Source organism: Oreochromis aureus, linkage group 1 (assembly GCF_013358895.1).
Source record: "Oreochromis aureus strain Israel breed Guangdong linkage group 1, ZZ_aureus, whole genome shotgun sequence".
NCBI lineage: Eukaryota > Metazoa > Chordata > Actinopteri > Cichliformes > Cichlidae > Oreochromis > Oreochromis aureus.
The window spans coordinates 72,943-91,066 of record NC_052942.1 but is presented as its reverse complement, the minus strand read 5'-3'; the positions used below and the strand labels follow the sequence as shown (position 1 = coordinate 91,066).

The 18,124-nt window shown below is 42.4% G+C and overlaps 2 protein-coding genes across 4 annotated transcripts; both read left to right on the top strand.

Annotated features, from left to right (window-relative positions):
- The first annotated feature begins 3,269 nt into the window (after nucleotides 1-3,269).
- LOC116333247 (V-type proton ATPase subunit d 1) lies at nucleotides 3,270-10,589 on the top strand. The gene is made up of 8 exons (XM_031756440.2): nucleotides 3,270-3,568; nucleotides 4,562-4,733; nucleotides 4,991-5,169; nucleotides 5,700-5,779; nucleotides 6,471-6,548; nucleotides 6,699-6,875; nucleotides 7,053-7,130; nucleotides 9,504-10,589. Exons 1-8 carry the CDS (start codon nucleotides 3,442-3,444, stop codon nucleotides 9,663-9,665), a joined length of 1,053 nt encoding a protein of 350 aa, XP_031612300.1. The 5' UTR covers nucleotides 3,270-3,441; the 3' UTR covers nucleotides 9,666-10,589.
- A 560-nt stretch (nucleotides 10,590-11,149) lies between these two features.
- On the top strand, nucleotides 11,150-16,494 carry foxr1 (forkhead box R1). Of its 3 annotated transcripts, none has more exons than XR_005613967.1 (7): nucleotides 11,150-11,328; nucleotides 11,488-11,580; nucleotides 12,243-12,472; nucleotides 14,149-14,217; nucleotides 15,644-15,771; nucleotides 15,974-16,184; nucleotides 16,384-16,494. XR_005613967.1 is itself a non-coding variant. In XM_031756442.2 (7 exons), exons 1-7 carry the CDS (start codon nucleotides 11,196-11,198, stop codon nucleotides 16,410-16,412), a joined length of 915 nt encoding a protein of 304 aa, XP_031612302.1. In that variant the 5' UTR covers nucleotides 11,152-11,195; the 3' UTR covers nucleotides 16,413-16,494. The 3 variants fall into 3 exon arrangements, 2 of the variants coding, with proteins under 2 accessions (XP_031612302.1, XP_039471644.1); XM_031756442.2 differs by having other exon boundaries at nucleotides 11,152-11,328; nucleotides 15,952-16,184; XM_039615710.1 differs by lacking the exon at nucleotides 11,488-11,580 and having other exon boundaries at nucleotides 11,152-11,328; nucleotides 15,952-16,184.
- Nucleotides 16,495-18,124: the final 1,630 nt, after the last annotated feature.

Genomic DNA, 18,124 nt, shown 5'->3' with positions numbered 1-18,124 from the left:
TCTACCATGTTGACACAGATCAGGATGAGACACTGGCGCAGAAAGTGTTCCACGAATATGCAGACCTGTTTAAAGATGAAGTCGGTGACTTACCTGTAACCTACTCAATGAAACTCACTCCAAATGTGTCACCTGTCGTCAACCCTCCACGGCGTGTTCCTGTTCCTATGCAGAAAAGAGTTAAAGAGGAACTCCAAAGAATGCAGGCCTTGGGAGTAATTGAACCAGTGGAGGAGCCCACAGAATGGGTATCCAACATGGTCGCAACACACAAAAAGAATACTGATGATGTTCGTATCTGCATTGATCCGAGGGATCTGAACAAGGCACTAATGCGATCTCACCATCCCATGCGAACTGTGGAGGAAGTAGCTGCTCAGATGTCTGCAGCAACCATCTTCTCAGTTCTGGATGCAAAGAGCTCTTTCTGGCAAATCAAACTGGATCCTGCCTCATCTCTTCTCACCACATTTGCAACACCCTTCGGCAGATTCAAATTCCTGAGGATGCCCTTTGGCATCAACACCGCTTCTGAAGTCTTCCAGAGAGCCATGGAACAGATATTCATGGGATATCCATGCGCAGTGATTGTGGACGACATCCTAGTGGGAGGCAAAGGAATAGAGGAGCATGACAAAAATTTGAAAAAAGTTCTGCAGAGGGCCAGACAAGTAAACCTCAAACTGAATCCAAAAAAGTGCAAGTTCAGACTTAAAGAAGTGAGCTACGTGGGACACATATTCACTGACGAAGGACTAAAAGCAGATCCAACTAAAATCTCCGCTATCAATGAAATGCCACCACCAGAGGACAAGACGTCTCTCCATCGTTTCCTGGGAATGATCAATTACCTGGGCAAGTTCATCCCAAATTTAAGTGAACTGTCAGCACCATTTCGTCAGTTGCTTCACAAGGATGTGGTGTGGAGCTGGACTCAACATCAGCAGGATGCTTTCAACAAACTTAAAGCGTGCCTCACCAGCCCACCAGTACTACAGTACTATGACATGTACAAGCCAGTGACTCTCACATGTGACGTGTGAGATTATTCTGTTTTAACAGACGCTTCCCAACATGGTCTAGGGGCTGCATGCCTTCAGGACGACAAACCTGTGGCGTATGCATCAAGAACTTTAACTCCAACGAAAGAAGGTACGCTCAGATAGAGAAGGAGTTACTAGCTGTAGTGTTCGCATGTTACAGATTTTACGACTACATCTACGGAAAGCCAGTGGTGATTGAAACTGACCACCAGCCTTTGGTCACAATCCAAAACAAACCTTTCCACACAGTTCCGGCACTGCTACAGTGCATGATGCTATGATTACAAAAGTTCAACCTGACTCTGGTGTACAAGAAAGGCAAACACCTTTACATTGCAGACACACTCTCTCGCACACCAACGCTGGATGAGCAACCTCTAAAGGAAGAGGGGCGGAACTTCGAGGTAATGTCACTTCAGCTCATCTCACCAAGACGCCTACAAGAGCTTGCCGAACACACCTCGAAGGACGCTACTCTACAGACACTTGCTCGTTACGTCCAGCAGGGGTGGCCAAAACAAGTGAGTAGTGTACCTATAGAAATCAAACCATTTTTCAGCTACCACGATGAACTAATCATCGACAACAACGTCATTATGAAAGGCAACAGAGCCAGCATCTACAGGAACTACACAAGGGACATCCAGGCATGGAGTCTACAAAAAAGAGAGCAAGGGACAGCGTGTTCTGGTTGACAATAAACTCTGACATTGAGAACAAAGTCAAATCATGCAGCATTTGCAACAGTCTAAAACCTCACCAACAGAAACAACCCCTGAAACTACACCAAATTCCTGATCTTCCCTGGTCCATCACAGCCACAGACATATTCGAATGGGACAACCGCCACTACCTTGTGCTCATGGATTCGTATTCTGGATGGTTTGAAATAGATAAACTTGAAAACCTAACATCTGCCTAGTCATTAACAAACTCAAACGCCACTTCTCACTACATGGGATACCACAAAAACTGTACTCAGACAATGGCACCCAGTTTACCAGCCAGACCTTTCGTGAGTTTGCCACACACTGGGAGTTTGTACATGTCACAAGCAGCCCTGAGTTTCCTCAGTCAAATGGACTCAGCTGTCCGGAGTGCTAAAAGACTCCTTGAAACATCAAAAAGAGATGGAACTGATTTCTATTTGAACCTGTTACATCTACGCAACACGCCACAAGACAACATTCTTGGTTCACCAGCACAGAGGCTGCTATCAAGGCGAACGCGGTCAACCCTTCCTGTGTGCAAAAAACTGCTACCACCAACAGCAAAAGTGACAACCACTATCAAAACTCAACTCACAAAAAAGCGTAAAATTCAAAAACAGCACTACGACAGGTCCTCCAAGCTGCTCAGTCCATTAAGACCAAACGAGGTGATGAGATTACAAACACAGAGAGGACATGACAAGATTGGAGTTGTAAGTAAGGTATGTGCTGAGCCTCGCTCTTATGTCATTGAGTCGGGTGGAAAAGAATACAGGCGCAACAGACAACATCTTCTGCCTGTGAGCGAGCCTCAACCCGAAAAGCTCGCTACAACACAAAATGAACTGGACACATCTCAACGAGCAGATGAAACTGAGCCCAATAAAACACAAACCAACAAACATGAAACAATTCAAGTTCAACTTGACCCACCACAACATGGCACAAAACAGTCAGAACAGGTGATAACACCTACAAAATGCCAAGTACGCTCTGATGACAACTTGTACCGAACCAGATCTGGTAGAGTGTCTAAACCGAATAGTAAATATGTGGATTAAAAGCACACTGGTGCTGTAATTTCTGTTTCGAAATGTGTCTTATCTCGTGTTATGTTATTGCATACTTGTCACAGTTATGACAATGATTACCGTGAATTTCATTTGACATTTGAACCTTCATTTTTTTTTGTGTAATCCATAACCTGATAAGTTCTTCCATTACGGTGATGTTGTTTGATTTGGGTTGGCCTGAGAAGTGCAAAACTAAGAAGAAAAAAAAACCTGAAAAGGGGGATGTAGATAACAGCAATGTTATGTTTGTCCATACTGCCTGCTGTTGTTGCTGTTACGGAGAGTTCCAGCAGGTGTCACTGTGGTTCTCTCTGGGTTATGTGTACTTCCTGTTATGAATGTGCAAACGTTCATGTTGGCTGCTAAAAAAACGCCTGGCATACAGTTACAGCGGACTGATTATTGTAAGCAAACCTACAAATATCATGTGTTTTGGAAACAGAGCCGGTAATGAAGCAAACTGTGAATACAAACAGCTACAGTCATTTGTCAATACCATAATGGAGTCATGAGCAGGTGACTGACTGTCACGTGGTTCAGTCAGCTGATGCTAGTGCTAACCAGCCGGACTGAAAGTGAATCCTGTGGCAGAGACGGATCTGACGGTCGGACAGGATGCCTTTTTCTGAGCTCTATTTTAACGTCGATAACGGCTACCTGGAGGGGCTGGTGAGAGGTTTCAAAGCTGGAATTCTGTCGCAGGCGGATTATTTAAATCTCGTCCAGTGTGAGACGCTGGAAGGTGAGTTAAAATTGATAGCTAGCGGCTAATAGCTAGACGCCAGCTAATTCCACAAGCTAGCGCTTAAAGCTAGTTGGCTGTTAAACGTTAGTGTCTGTTTTACTCTCGCTATAAATCGTCCCAATTTCTGTTACTGTCTAGTCGTCAAGCTCAACATCGATAACTGCCACACGTTAAAGGTGAAATAATTTTCGTCAAGCTTGCTGTCCTATGTCTGTATCCTGCGTAGCTAGCTTAAACTAATCCTATATTGCTGCTTATTGCTCACTTCCCAGTTTTATGGGAAGTGAAATTATAGTCAGAAGATATTTTACAGTGTTCCTGTTAACATCGATGCTTCCAACAAATAACATTTTCTCTACCTTTTCTGTAACCATTCGGTTGACATCTTGCTAACTAATACTACCTAACATCAATATAACTGAGATTTTCTTATAGCAGACACTTCTTGTGTTATGATCACCTGCACACAGCGGGCAGGGATGAGTTCAGTTACATTTCAGCGTCAAATTACAACAGTCCCTTCAAGGTGTTTGATTAAAATTATTTTCCAAGAGAGACTTATGAACGTGAGACAGATTAGGACACAACCAAGACCAGGTAGCCAAATTTCTAGTCAAGTTAGCAGTTGGGTTGAGAGACAGGAACAGCAACAAATGCAGGGGCACTGCAGCTGAAAGTTGGGCCGCAAATCTGTTGAGAAATTGGTTTGAAAAGAAAAAAAAATATCTTGAGATGTCAGTGAAGTGCAAAATTCTATATAGAAAATAAAATCTGCCGTACAACACTGCAAGTCTACATTTAACAATTCTTAAATGACCAAGTAATGTAACATTATGGGAAAACCTTCATACTGCTTTTTGTTGCATTAGCCAGCATCTAAACAAAGAAACTATATTTTAATATAAAACTAGATTTATAGCCACACACAGTTCTAGTTTCAAACTTAAACCCTTAGAATAGTAGAGTCCTAACTAACTGTTTGTCCTGCAGACTTGAAGCTCCACCTGCAGAGCACAGATTATGGCAGCTTCTTGGCAAACGAGGCGTCTCCTCTCACCGTGTCCGTTATTGACGACAAGCTAAAGGAGAAGATGGTGGTGGAGTTTCGCCACATGAGAAACCAGTCGTATGAACCACTGGCCAGCTTCATGGACTTCATCACGTAAGCAAAACCTGTCGAGTTGAATTGAGTATGGACGTCTGTTAGCACAATTTCTGAGTATCATATTATTCATTAATTTAAAATTTGTCACAGTCATGTAAATAACAGTAGACACTGCAGTACTTTTAAGTACTGTAAAGTATTTGCCATTAATCGGTAAAGTAACATTTCTGTGATACTGAAACTTTTATCAGCGATAAAGTATAACAGTATAGAACATTTGTGACGATCCCTCCCCTCCTTCCTTTGGGCTTTAGCTACAGCTATATGATTGATAACGTCATCCTGCTGATCACGGGCACTCTGCACCAGCGGGCCATCTCTGAGCTGGTGCCCAAGTGTCACCCGCTGGGCAGCTTTGAACAGATGGAGGCGGTCAACATTGCGCAGACCCCCGCCGAGCTCTACAATGCCATCCTTGTGGACACACCACTGGGTGAGTATCTGTATATGACTTTTCCATCATCATAATAATATTCAGGGGTTTTATGCAATAAGAACAGGCCCACAAAAAACCCTTTATCACTCCCCTAAATCTAAAACTCAAATTGGTTCTCACAACGGTGGCTCTGCCTTTTTAAAGTTTATGAATTTTCTTTCTTTGGTTTCCTGTTTTTTTGTTTTGTTTTGTTTTTTGTTTTTTGTTTTTTTTAAAGACTTGAGTCGCTTATAGTTTGACTGAAAGTTGTCACCATCATTTGGTCAGGGTAACTCGCACACACCTTCAGTCAGTGTAGCGTTTAGCTTTCACTTTTCAAAGCAGTAACATAATGTTTGTCTGTATGCGACACATTTGTAGTGACATTTGTATATTGTTCTTAAGATAACTTTATACCTACTCTGAATGGGCACCAACCAGCAGGGGTGTAAAACCTAAATTGTGATGTCTTATGTTGAACAGGAGATGGCGCCAAAGCTGAGGAAAACATTAAATATTGATTTCTGTTTTTTTTTCCTTTTCAATAGCTGCGTTCTTCCAGGACTGCATATCTGAGCAGGACTTGGATGAAATGAACATTGAAATCATTCGCAACACCCTTTACAAGGTAGAGTTTATTAATAACTGAGTTAAGCTTTATTTATAAAGTGCATGTCATTCCAGGTGAAATCACAATGTGTTGCAAAAAGCATAATCTGTCCACATAAGGAAGTGAATAAATAAAATAACAGCTAAAAGAGGCAACAATGTGACAGTAAAAGCTGAAACTCAGAAGTTAACTCGGTTAAAGAAACAGAAATTCAAAGACCATAATTACTCCCAACAGAAGAAAACAAGTCAAAAACCAATAAAAGTTAAATAATTAAGATCAACAGCAGTCGAGCACAATTGTTCCAACCTAAACATTAATACTGATAAAGCAACATGACCACAGTATAGATCTTTACTTAACTCTCTGGCAGTTGTGTTCTAGTAGACAACTACAGATATTGTACACCCGTTTTCACACCTTGGCTCATGTGATTAGGTAGAGGATCATTAGGGGGTCCATTGTCCCTCTCGGTGGGTTACTCCCACAGAGCTTAAATCTGGGACTCTCCACCATTTGACCCTAGAACTGAAGAAGCTTCTCGGATGAGAGGTGAAACGTCTTCAAGCTACTTAAAGAAGTCCAGACGCTTTTCTTTCCAAGCTCAGACTAGTTGTTATATAGTTTAAATTCAGAACTGGCATGAAATTGTTATGTATTTATGTAAAGTTGTCATGTAAAATACATTAAGTAGATTTTATTCTCTCAGGCTTATCTGGAGGCTTTCTACAAGTTCTGCTCCAACTTGGGAGGAACGACCGCTGACACCATGTGTCCTATTCTGGAGGTGAGGCCTCAGTCTGATTTAGGAACGTGTCACTAATCTTCCTTCTGGTTCTCTGGGAGGTCTTTTATCACTGAGGAGGTTTGCTCATGAAGACACTGAAGCGTCTTTAACTTGACTCATCACTGTTCTTCTTCGCCTCTGTATCTGCAGTTTGAAGCTGACAGGAGAGCCTTCATCATCACCATCAACTCGTTTGGCACAGAGCTGTCCAAAGAGGACCGTGCCAAACTCTTTCCCCACTGTGGCAAGCTTTACCCAGAAGGCCTTGCTCAGCTGGCCCGTGCTGATGACTATGAGCAGGTCAAGGCTGTAGCTGATTTTTACCCTGTAAGTTCAGAAATGGCCTGCAGAATTCCCCATAGAAACATCATTGAACTCTTATGTTTCACGTTGTTTGCACTTTCATCTTCCAGTTTGTTCTTTGGTGTCTGTCATTGTTCATCGAGGTTCAATCTTTCAGTTTAACGTCTGTGTTAAAGCATAAACTTGTTCTTGCATCTTCAGGAATACAAGCTGCTGTTTGAGGGCGCTGGTAGCAACCCGGGAGATAAAACCCTGGAGGACCGTTTCTTTGAGCATGAGGTGAAGCACATGCATCCCTCCCTCACAAAGACCTTTTTACACTCAGTATTAACCTCTGTCGTGTAATAATCACAGACCTCTACATTTGAACTAATTGTTCAAAGCTGTTATTATTTCAAGCATGCTGACTTTAACTGTGCTGGATTAATGCAGGTTAGTCTGTATGTGTGGTTATTAGATTCATTTTCAGTGATTTGTCTTGCCTTCAGAATATTTTATTCAGCAGAATTTCTTACGTCCCAGTAAAGCCAGTACAGTCACGACATGGTGTGAGTGTGGCTGCGTCTCACTGCAACACTACACACATCCAACTATCTGACTGTGTGAGAGCCTTAATCGCCTCACACAGGTTGTCCGTATTATTATCCAAACACCTCACATCCCCATGATGATTGCTGGAACAGCTCCAGCTCTGAAGCCCATCATTTCTCCAAGCCAGGAAAGTGAAGGGGGAGAAAAAAATCTGACTGTCCAACTAGAACACTCAGATATCAGGTTAAATTTGAGAACCCCAGAAATGCTCAAAATAAAGCCATTTATTCACATTCTTTAATAATGAGTCATGCCGCTTAACTGTGCAGCACCCCACATTGTGCATTACGTGTTATACTCCAAAGGACAGTGAGGAAAAACACATAGACCGATGCTAAACATGATACTTAGAGTTCCCCAAAGGTTGTTTCTGTTCATCTGGACGTAGCGTTTCTCCCACTGAAAACGTCCAGACGAACAGAATCGACCTTTGGGGATTTACTTACCTGGATGATCGAGCATGCATCAAGACAATACTTATGGTTACTACAAAAGATGTTCATCTATTATTAAAATATGACAAATTAACAATGGTAAAGTGTGTAAAGGACACATCGAGGTGTTCCCAGGCCACCCCAGGGAGATGATCCCTCCAGCGTGTCCTGGGTGTACCCCGGTGCCTCCTCCCGGTAGGAATATCGTACCCAGAAGCGACTGCCTCAGCTGGCTCTACCCTGTGCTAAAGAAGAGCCCATCCATCCTTTGGAGAAAGCTCTTTTCTTCCGCTTGTATCCGCGATCTTTCACCTTTAAATGAAGTAACAGTAATAGTCTTAACAAGCGATCGGGCCTAGATTAACAGAGTTATGTTGTTTCTCAACAATGAAGCTCCATCTTGTGGCAGACGCCTGCATAACATTTACTGGCATTGGGCGTCAATATAAAACCATTAAACGACTGGTACGTCTGATACAGACTAGTGATGATTAGTTGACTAGTGCACATCCCTAGTTTCTTCTATAGGCAGAAAAGATGATGGCCATTTAGCCAATCAGTGCCACAACTGGGAAAAAAAACAACTGTGGTATTTACAACTTTGAGCATCTTCAAATAATGTCCTTTCTTATAATTATGATAGCATTGTTACAGGATGGCTTTGCTTAAAGGAAAAATGAACAAATGTGCATAATTGTCACTCAGACTAAGAACCTTTTACACTAGATTTTAACTCATTACTGCTTTTGTTAGACAACATGGAGATTTATGGCGTTTGGGATTTTGTGTTTAGTTTCCTGCGTGGAAGTCATGTAAAGTCGTTGACATGGTGGGGCGGCTGTAGCTCCGGAGGTAGATCATCTACTGATCGGAAGGTTGACTGTTCGATCCCTGGCTCCCCCAAGTCTGCATGCCAAATATTCTTGGGCAAGATATGAACTCCCAAGTTGCTTTCCGATGCATCCATCGGAGTGTGAATGTGTGTGAGTAGTAGTTAGACAGTGCTCATGTGAATGGGTGAATGTTGTACTCTGGCAGAGTAGTGCTGTAGAAGAATCAGTCCATTTACCATTTCAGTTGTGTTGCAATGTGTGCAAAAAAAAGTTTAGTTGATCGTGGCTCAAGAGTTGGCAGTTCGTCTTGTAATCGGAAGGTTGCCAGTTCGACCCCCCGGCTCCGACAGTCTCGGTCGTTGTGTCCTTGAGCAAGACACTTCACCCGTTGCCTACTGGTGGTGGTCAAAGGGCCCGGTGGCGCCAGTGTCTGGCAGCCCCGCCTCTGTCAGTGCGCCCAAGGGCAGCTGTGGCTACAAGTAGCTTGCCATCAGCAGTGTGTGAATGTGTGTCTGAATGGGTGGATGACTGAATGTAGTGTAAAGCGCTATACAAATACAGGCCATTTTAGTCCAGCATCTTGAGTAAATGAATACCTGACAAGCTCTGCAATAATGAGTATCTGAAATATGCATGAAAATGAAACTGAACTGCCAGTTTAGAAAAGATTGGGCTGAGCTAATAGAGAGATTGAAGTTGGATCCCTTTGTGTCAACCGTAACCACGTCTTTTGTTTTCATTTTTCATTCTTTGACGTCAGTACTAACCTTGTCTTTCCTCCTTCGTGTTTGTAGGTGAAGCTGAATAAGCTGGCCTTCCTCAACCAGTTCCACTTCAGTGTTTTCTACGCCTACGTCAAGCTGAAGGAGCAAGAGTGCAGGAACATCGTCTGGATCGCCGAGTGCATCGCCCAGCGTCACCGCGCCAAGATCGACAACTACATTCCCATCTTCTAAGCCGCCTCCTTCCCACCATTATTTCATTCAGTTGTTGTTTTTTTTTTGTTCCCCACAGTTGCAGCCTGGTGTTAAAGGCCCAGATGGTTTGATGCTCAAGTCCCACTTTCTTCACTTGTAGGTGTAAATCGGTTTTCAACAGTTGCTGTTGTGTGCATTCCTTTCTTGCTTGTTAGGTTAAATGATCCAACACACAAAAATACAACTGAAGGATGTACTGTAGTTTTGTTTTTTTGTATAGTAGAAAGGAATGACATGATTCTGGTTCGTCAGAGCGACGTCTTTGTTTAAACTCATTTGACTTTCAAACACTTGTGACTGTCTTAACTTGCTTCCAGTCCTTGTGTTTTGTTGCACACGGCAGCTGTTTTTTAAAAAAAACAAAAAAAACAGCAGAGGAAGAATTTGCAATTCAATATGAGCAGAAACCAAGGACACGGTACGTTGTCTCAGCCTGTGCAGCTCCATGTGGTAAAACACGAAAACATCCCTCCAGGTTGTCTTTACTGTGGATTTCTGTTGGTAGTGCTACGTTTTCCCAGCATGTTTGGTGGTCAGTGTGATTTTCCGTCAAAACCAATGAGTGAAATGTGTGAGGCCCTCCTGGTTTGTTGTCTAAATATATTCTAAAATTTTGAAAATGAAACTGCTGAACAGGAACTTCCGTGCTCAGTGTTCCTGCTCTAGCATGAAGATTCTGTGAATAAAGTGGAATGAGTCAGTATCCGGGGCGTATGGATGACAGACGTCATGTTTAAAGTATACAAAGATATATAGATATTTAATGATGACTATCTGATTTTTTTTTTTCCTGCTGTAAAGGATTTATTACTGTTTTCATCTGTTATTTGTGAAATGTGTATTGTAAATGTGACAGAGTAATAAATAGACTAATGCAGGTCTGAAGATCTCGAAGAACCGTGACATTATTTTGAGTTTTTAATTTCCCACCGGAGTCATGTGACCATAGGGTTACAAGTAGAAGTACAGCGTAATCGCAGATAAACGCTACACAAACTAATAAGTCTTCCTAGCACTTCTGTTTACATCCTGTTAAACTGGTATTGTCAGCACTTGATGTTGATCAGTTGCAGACTAAAAGCAACACAGTTGCTACAGCCAGCAATGGCACTGGCAGCACTTCTTCATCATGCAGGGATAATAGCAGGGATAGAACTTGTGTAAGTGATGAAAATTTCTGCTGCTTTACTGGATTTTGGATAGAAATAATGCACTTTGTACTTATCATTTGCTTAAAAGCTTTATATTTATATATAATACAGATGATGCTGTTTAATTGATTCAGACTGAGAATCTTGTTTTTGGAAGGTGTTATTTACTTTGACTTTTTACACCTAAATTGACATTTCTGCTTACTGTAGACCTAAATGTGTCTAATCAGCACAGGCTGTGTCCTGTTAGGATTAATTGTGTCCAATCAGGCTGTTTAGCTCCAGCTGTTGTATAGACAGTCTGCCGGTTCCCACATTTAAGAGCTTCTGTTGCACGGAGAGGAACCAAACCACTGAAATGCATTCAGCTATGACCTTACAGCTTAAAACCAAAGCACAACTCTTTAACCTGCACTGCTCTGTCGGTCTGACTGACTGGGACATGGACAAGGAGCTGAAACTGGCTTCAACCACTGACCAGTTATATCATGGTGATGGATTTTATTTTCTCCAGTAGTGTTTGCTCTTTATTCTGTCATATGGATTAGCATTTTTTGATTCGTTCTGAAACAGCGAGTCAATCTGAAGATCAGACAGTGTGTATTTTGTCATTGTGTGTGTGTGTCAGCGTGTTTGTGTGTCTGTGACAGATGACAAAGTGAGTGATCAGTATGTGGTCCAGAGGCCTTCTGTAAGAACCTCGAAAAGGAAAGATGAATTTATTTGGTACGATAAAACATCAGGTGAGCTCCATTGAGTCCCACCCCCATAACTCAGCACTGAATGACTCCTTACAATCACTCTGTGTTCCTTAGTTTGCCTTTGAAAAATGTGGTTTGTGTAGTGTTTGAAAGAAATGGCAAACAGTCAGTTTAGGACACACGTTGTGCTGCTTTAGACACTGAAGTGTGTGATTTGATTGAAATCCTTTGATTTATTTTCTACCTTAAAGCATGTTTCTTGTATTTATTTCTTCTAATACACAAGGATGCAGTTCTGTCACCGTACTGAAATTATTTGGTGAGCTTTGTGTTTGCCACTACAGTGCAGTATGTGTGTGCTTGAGTGTTGCATGCACAGCTTTGGTAGCCTATCAGTATGCATTTGCATCCCTCCCTTATCGTGCCAGTGCACAGTGATGGACAAACACAGCAGATGCCTGCTTGTCAAAACTTTGCTCCCCCACTCTGCTTTCTAATGCTTTTGTTTTTTTGTATGCATCACTGTGAAAGGAGGGAAACCGTTACAAAGAATGTAGTTTTTAATGTCTTGTCTGGAAAACGAGCATCCACACGACACTTTTGCCTCTGATTATTTATTTTTTTTTTTATGCTTCTGGCTTCATGTGTTGGAGAAATGATTCTTAAGTGATCACTGTAGCAAACTGAATATTTCTGTGCATCAGATACTTTTGTGAAACCAAACCTGTGGCTGCTGGTGAATCCCAGCATTGCCTGCCCGATCCAGTACAACGAGATTAATGCTGACGCGGGACCTGTGTGTGAACCTGCTGAGGAAAGCCAAACTCGGCCCCTGGAGACTAGATGTCCCCTGACAGCAGAGCTCCACGTGTTTTCCTGCCATGATGGTCCTCTCCAGGGGGAGGTGCTGCAATCAGTTTCCTCTGAGTACACGGTACACACTAACCGCTCACAGCCACTCTAATATGCATCGCCTGGTTCTGTTTGCAGTGGCAACCTTCAGCTTACTTTGTTAGAGTGCTGGATGTTTGTGCAGAGTCTCAATGAACACTTCATTTATTTTCTGGATTTGACACGTGAGCATAGGATTAAACATCTGTGTTCATGGGCTATCCCAGTGGTTCCCAAACTTTTTTTTTTTGCCGGGCCCCCCCTTTTTTTTTTTTTTTTTTTTAACAAGAAAAATGTTCGGGCCCCCCCACCGCCTAACCCCCTGCACAAACACATCCTCCAAACACACACACCCATATTTTGTTTACAAACTCCATTGCGGTTTATTTCACACCTTAAACATTTAGTAAACAATTAAGCAAATACAAGTAAACGGCAATAAATTACAGGTAGTAATAAAATATACTACTAACTCGTTTACGCTACGTCCACACCTACACGGGTATTTTTGAAAACGCAGCGGTTTCTATGCGTTTGGGCCTTTCGTCAACACGTAAACGGCGTTGCGATTCACCGAAAACGGAGATTATAACTCCTTTTTTGCGTTTATGTGTGGACGAGGAATACAGAGTTCGTCACGCAACGACAAAGGTATGTGCCTCTTTTCACGTCACGCTGTGCGCCACGTTATTGTTTACATGAGATGAATTGCAGAATGGCAGATAGTAAGATTAACAGTATTTTGTCTCTATCTTCAGGTTTTACACGCTTACATATACACACGCAGTTACTGTCCCTCCACTTAGAAAGGCAGAGGTGTCACGGTGTAATTATTTTACGTGTAGTTTTTTTTTTTTTTGTTTTTTTTCCTGTGTAATAATTTTCAACATTGCCGTCAATACATTTTTCAAAAAATGTCTCTCTGTGCAAAATGGGTTCAAAAACAAAAACAGCTGTGGGATACTGTTTGTCCGTGATTTGAACCGGGGGAACAAATTACGGTAGAATCAGCCTGATATTATTTGTATCCCACTGTAACTGTACTGCATAAAGAGCTAACATGTCCAAAATGTCAGGAGTAGTTAGTTATTACAAGAAGTGTTTGTGAACTAAAAATCAAGAATGTGGGATCCTGTTTGTCCGTGATTTGAGAGATGCAGCGCGTTCTCGACGCAGGGAAACTAATTTTGCAGGGGAGACCTACCTTGGCACTTGTGCAGGTGAAGCCAAAGGGAAGATATGCTTCACCATATTTTCTAGTCTTTGGCTTGGAAGGAAGTTGGTTTGGAAACATATTTGGCGATGCTTCATCTCCTGCTTTGCGTCTGTGTGGGAGCCCTGTCAGAAACCATTAGCAGTGTCCAAGCTGTCCTTTTTTTTTTTTTTTTTTTTTCTTTTTTTCTCATACCCCCCCACACACACTCACTCACTCACTCACTCACTCACTCACTCACTCACTCTCTCTTTGGGAACCTCTGGGCTATCCCAAGGCTTCATTAAAGACCAAACGCATTACCATTGACCAATAAACATGGGTCACAGGCCCAGTCATTCATTATTTGGTGTAACTAATCAATAAGTGACTTCAGTCTCTACATACAGCTTTTACATTTATTCAAATACACGTTTGGGTCATTGCCTATAAAAATCCTGTAATGACTGAAACGCCTGTATCTGTCAACGTTAACTGTCAATAATCTGACCATCACTGATGATTAGGTCAAGAACGATGTCGTCTCCTGTCAACCCGTCAAGAGCAGACGTAAGGCGAGGACCGTAAAGCCCAGGGTGAGAACAATAGCTTTGACCTGGACCAGTTTCCTTCAGTGGGATGCAGGCAGCTCATTACTCACTTTTTTTTTTTTTTTTTTTTTTTTAAAAGTCCTCGAGAACCCTTGTTTTCCTCAGACAGGCTTTTGTCCAAATGAATTAAAATGAGAACCTTTTCAATTATAGCTACAGTGTTTTGGAGGAATTTAATGAATTAACCCAAACTAAAACAAATTAGGATTCTGTGTAAAATGGAAATGTGGCAAATCTTCATTCTGTTTACAGTTTAAGATGGAAAACGTTAAATGTTTTTACACTGAGACATTTTAATCTGATGCAAAATACTGGCTCAGTTTGAATTTGATGGCTGTGTGTCAAAGTTGGGATGGGGGCAACACGGGGGGGTGGCGCGGCAGGTTTAATTGAGACGAGGTCAATGACGTGACTGCGTATAAATGGGCATCTTGGAGAGAGAGTTTCCTTAGTCCCAGTAAAACTGCATCTACATATTCTGGAGTAACTGGGCGAATGCCGTAGACACTCAATGTTTCTCTTTATTCTTTATTGTCATTATTCTAGTTGCTCCGTTGTTTGGTGCTCAACTACTCCCACAGTTCTTGTGTGTGTTCAAAATTTAAACTGTTCCGCTAATGCCAGCCTTTTGTTGTGTTCATGACTTATTTATCATGAAGCTTTTATGCATGTTTTTGGTTTGTCCCCCCCCCCCCCATTTAAGTGAATGGAGAACATGAGAAGTGTGGTCGCTGGTTTAACTCGCTTTATCGGCACTCAGTTCAAAAGCATGCGTCTCTGATAGTATGGGGGTGCATTAGTGCCTATGGCATGCACATGTCACCATCACTGCTGAAAGGTAAATGCAAGTTATAGAGCAACATAAGCTCCCATCCAGATGTCATCTTTTTCAAGGATGGCCTTGCATACTTCAACAAGCAAATCAGAAACGACCAACAATAACCATTACAACAGCAGGGATTTGTAGTAGGAGTCAGTGTACTGAGCTGGCCTGCCTGCAGTCTAGAACTTTGAAAAAATGAAAATATTTGGCCCAGTATGAAAAGAAAAATGCTACAAAGACCCAGGACTGAGCAGCTGGGATACTACGTCAGGCAGGAGAGAGACGCCTTTCCAACTGGTCTCCTTGGTTCCCAGATGTTTATGGACTGTTGGAAGTCCCAGTATTTTTGAGACACATTGCTGTCATCAAATTCAAAAAATTTTTTTCGGTTCTTAAAATGTTTTGGGTTTTTTTTTTTTTTTTTTCTTAAGCATTTGATGTATCACAGGTTCTAGTGTGAATAAAATATGGGTTTATGGGAGATGCAGTTCATTTAGAATGGGGTTTGTGTGCTGTCTTTCAGGTGTGTGAATGTTAAAATTGTTTCAGCGTGAATGGGCTTTTTATTAGTGCGTTTAAAAATTTCAGGACACTAAGCCTCTTAAGCCAGGCTGCTGGCCCCGTCCACCAGTGAATTACTGCATCCTCATTGCCTTGGCACTCAAGAGCAGCCATACAGGGAGCCTCAAAGTCCAGCAGATTTACAATTTCACCAGGTTAGGATTTGATTGTCTAATTGCCCACAAGGTTACTTCACCTTGCATGCTAAATGAAACACGTGATCTGGCATGATTAGGTCTTTCAGAACATCAGATGGGTTCCTTTTCATTCCAAAGTTATGTTTGAACTGGATAGAACTGCTGCACTGTCTGATGTGACTCTCTGCCCGTTCCCAGAGAGCACTTCCCATTTTTTCAGACGGCTCCAGATGGCTGGAAGAACACTATCCGACACAACTTGTGCTTCAACAGCAGTTTCCGCAAAACTTGCAACCAGCTGTGCAGAGATGGCAAGAGGAAGTCATGTTTTTGGCACCTTACTTTAGATGGCCAGCGGCGCCTTAAGGATGAGATCCACATGCTGACAGGAGAATCTTTAAAGCAGCTGGAGAAGAGCATGTCCCACCCAGGTAAATGGAAAGCAATCTTAATGTGAGGAAAGCTCATAACTCCAGTTTACTGTCAGAACTGGTAAGATAATGGCAAGGAATTCAGTTTAGTACCAAATATGTAAAGAAGTGGCTTTGGAATAAAACTCATTTTGAAGTGTAGAATTCAGTTTGAGGTGCTGTTGGTTTGCAACAAATAACTGCTTTCTTTTTGTTTCAGATATAATTCGGAGCTTATTTCCTATGTGATTTCAGTTAAAGGGGGAAATGTGCATTAAACAGTAGCATAATAAAGCATGGTGTAAAAGATCAATCTGATTCAGTGTTCATTAGTCTAAATTTATTAATCTGTCTTGTTAAAAATGTTTTACTTACACACACACACACACACACACACACACACACACACACACACACACACACACACACACACACACACACACAGAGAGAGAGAGAGAGCTGAGCATCACCCTTGATCAAAGACTGCATTTCAGCAGTGTGCAGCAACCTGCTGAAACAGTGGTACTTGTTGAAGCAATGCCCACATGAACAGTAGGACCCAATGTTTCCCAGCAGATTATTGAGCATCCCACTGCTTCCACTGACTCGTCTTGCCTTCCTGTAGTTTTATTATACTGGTACATTTAGTTTTTGTTGTGTTGTTTTGTTTTGTTTCTCTCAAGATGGTGCAATTTTCAGAGAAATGCCTAAACATAGATTTCAACTCAGTACCACAGCTGATGATACAAAAACTACATTCAACTTGTCTGTTTTCTTTTGCAAGAAGTTTGTCCTTATGTAAATCTTTGCTTCATTTGACAACAGTCATGGTTCAATGGTTCAGCCCATAGCAGGACCGGCTTTTTTCTTGTTTTCAGCAGCAAGCGATGCTCATGATTGTGCCAGAGCACATTTTGAACAACACCATGGGAATTTCAGATTTCACACAGGTGGTTGCATGTTACACTCTGGAAATGGAAGGAAGGTGAGAGTTATTAACCCTCTGTGGTCCACGGACACGCTGCATCTCCAAATTACATGACGGATTTAAGCTGACACAGCAACAAGCTGCAGCCAGGCTGAGTCTCTATTTCAGCCCACATTGAAAGTTCAGACTTCCAAGTTTTTAAATTTTAATTAAAAGCCAGTAAATCCAGAGTTATGATAATATATATAAAAAACACCCAGCACGCCCCTGCGGGCGGTTTATCCTTCAAGCTCGGGTCCTCTACCAGAGGCCTGGGAGCTTGAGGGTCCTCTTGCAGTATCTTAGCTGTTCCCAGGACTGCGCTCTTCTGGACAGAGATCTCCGATGTTGTTCCCGGGATCTGCTGGAGCCACTTGCCTAGCTTGGGAGTCACCGCACCTAGTGCTCCGATTACCACGGGACCACCGCTACCTTCACCCTCCACATCCTCTCGAGCTCTTCTCTGAGCCCTTGGTATTTCTCCAGCTTCTCGTGTTCCTTCTTCCTGATATTGCTGTCATTCGAACCGCTACATCGATCACTACGGCCGCCTTCTTCTGTTTGTCTACCACCACTATGTCCGGTTGGTTAGCCACCACCATTTTGTCCGTCTGCATCTGGAAGTCCCACAGGATCTTAGCTCGGTCATTCTCCATCACCCTTGGGGGCATCTCCCATTTTGACCTCGGGACTTCCAGGTTATACTCGGCGCAGATGTTCCTGTACACTATGCCGGCCACTTGGTTATGGCGCTCCATGTATGCCTTGCCTGCTAGCATCTTGCACCCTGCTGTTATGTGCTGGATTGTCTCTGGGGCATCTTTACACAGCCTGCACCTGGGGTCTTGCCTGGTGTGGTAGACCCCAGCCTCTATGGATCTTGTACTCAGAGCTTGTTCTTGTGCTGCCATGATTAGTGCCTCTGTGCTGTCTTTCAGTCCAGCTTTGTCCAGCCACTGGTAGGATTTCTGGATATCAGCCACCTCCTCTATCT

What these genes read in the sequence shown, in the direction of transcription:
- LOC116333247 (XM_031756440.2), top strand. Translation starts at nt 3,442, where the DNA reads ATGCCTTTTTCTGAGCTCTATTTTAACGTCGATAACGGCTACCTGGAG. An exon ending in CCTTGTGGACACACCACTGG is followed by an intron (nt 5,170 to 5,699) that starts GTGAGTATCTGT and finishes CCTTTTCAATAG; the next exon opens with CTGCGTTCTTCCAGGACTGC. An exon ending in CCATGTGTCCTATTCTGGAG is followed by an intron (nt 6,549 to 6,698) that starts GTGAGGCCTCAG and finishes CTGTATCTGCAG; the next exon opens with TTTGAAGCTGACAGGAGAGC.
- foxr1 (XM_031756442.2), top strand. Translation starts at nt 11,196, where the DNA reads ATGCATTCAGCTATGACCTTACAGCTTAAAACCAAAGCACAACTCTTT. An exon ending in CGAGGACCGTAAAGCCCAGG is followed by an intron (nt 14,218 to 15,643) that starts GTGAGAACAATA and finishes TAAAAATTTCAG; the next exon opens with GACACTAAGCCTCTTAAGCC. An exon ending in GAAGAGCATGTCCCACCCAG is followed by an intron (nt 16,185 to 16,383) that starts GTAAATGGAAAG and finishes TTTTTGTTTCAG; the next exon opens with ATATAATTCGGAGCTTATTT.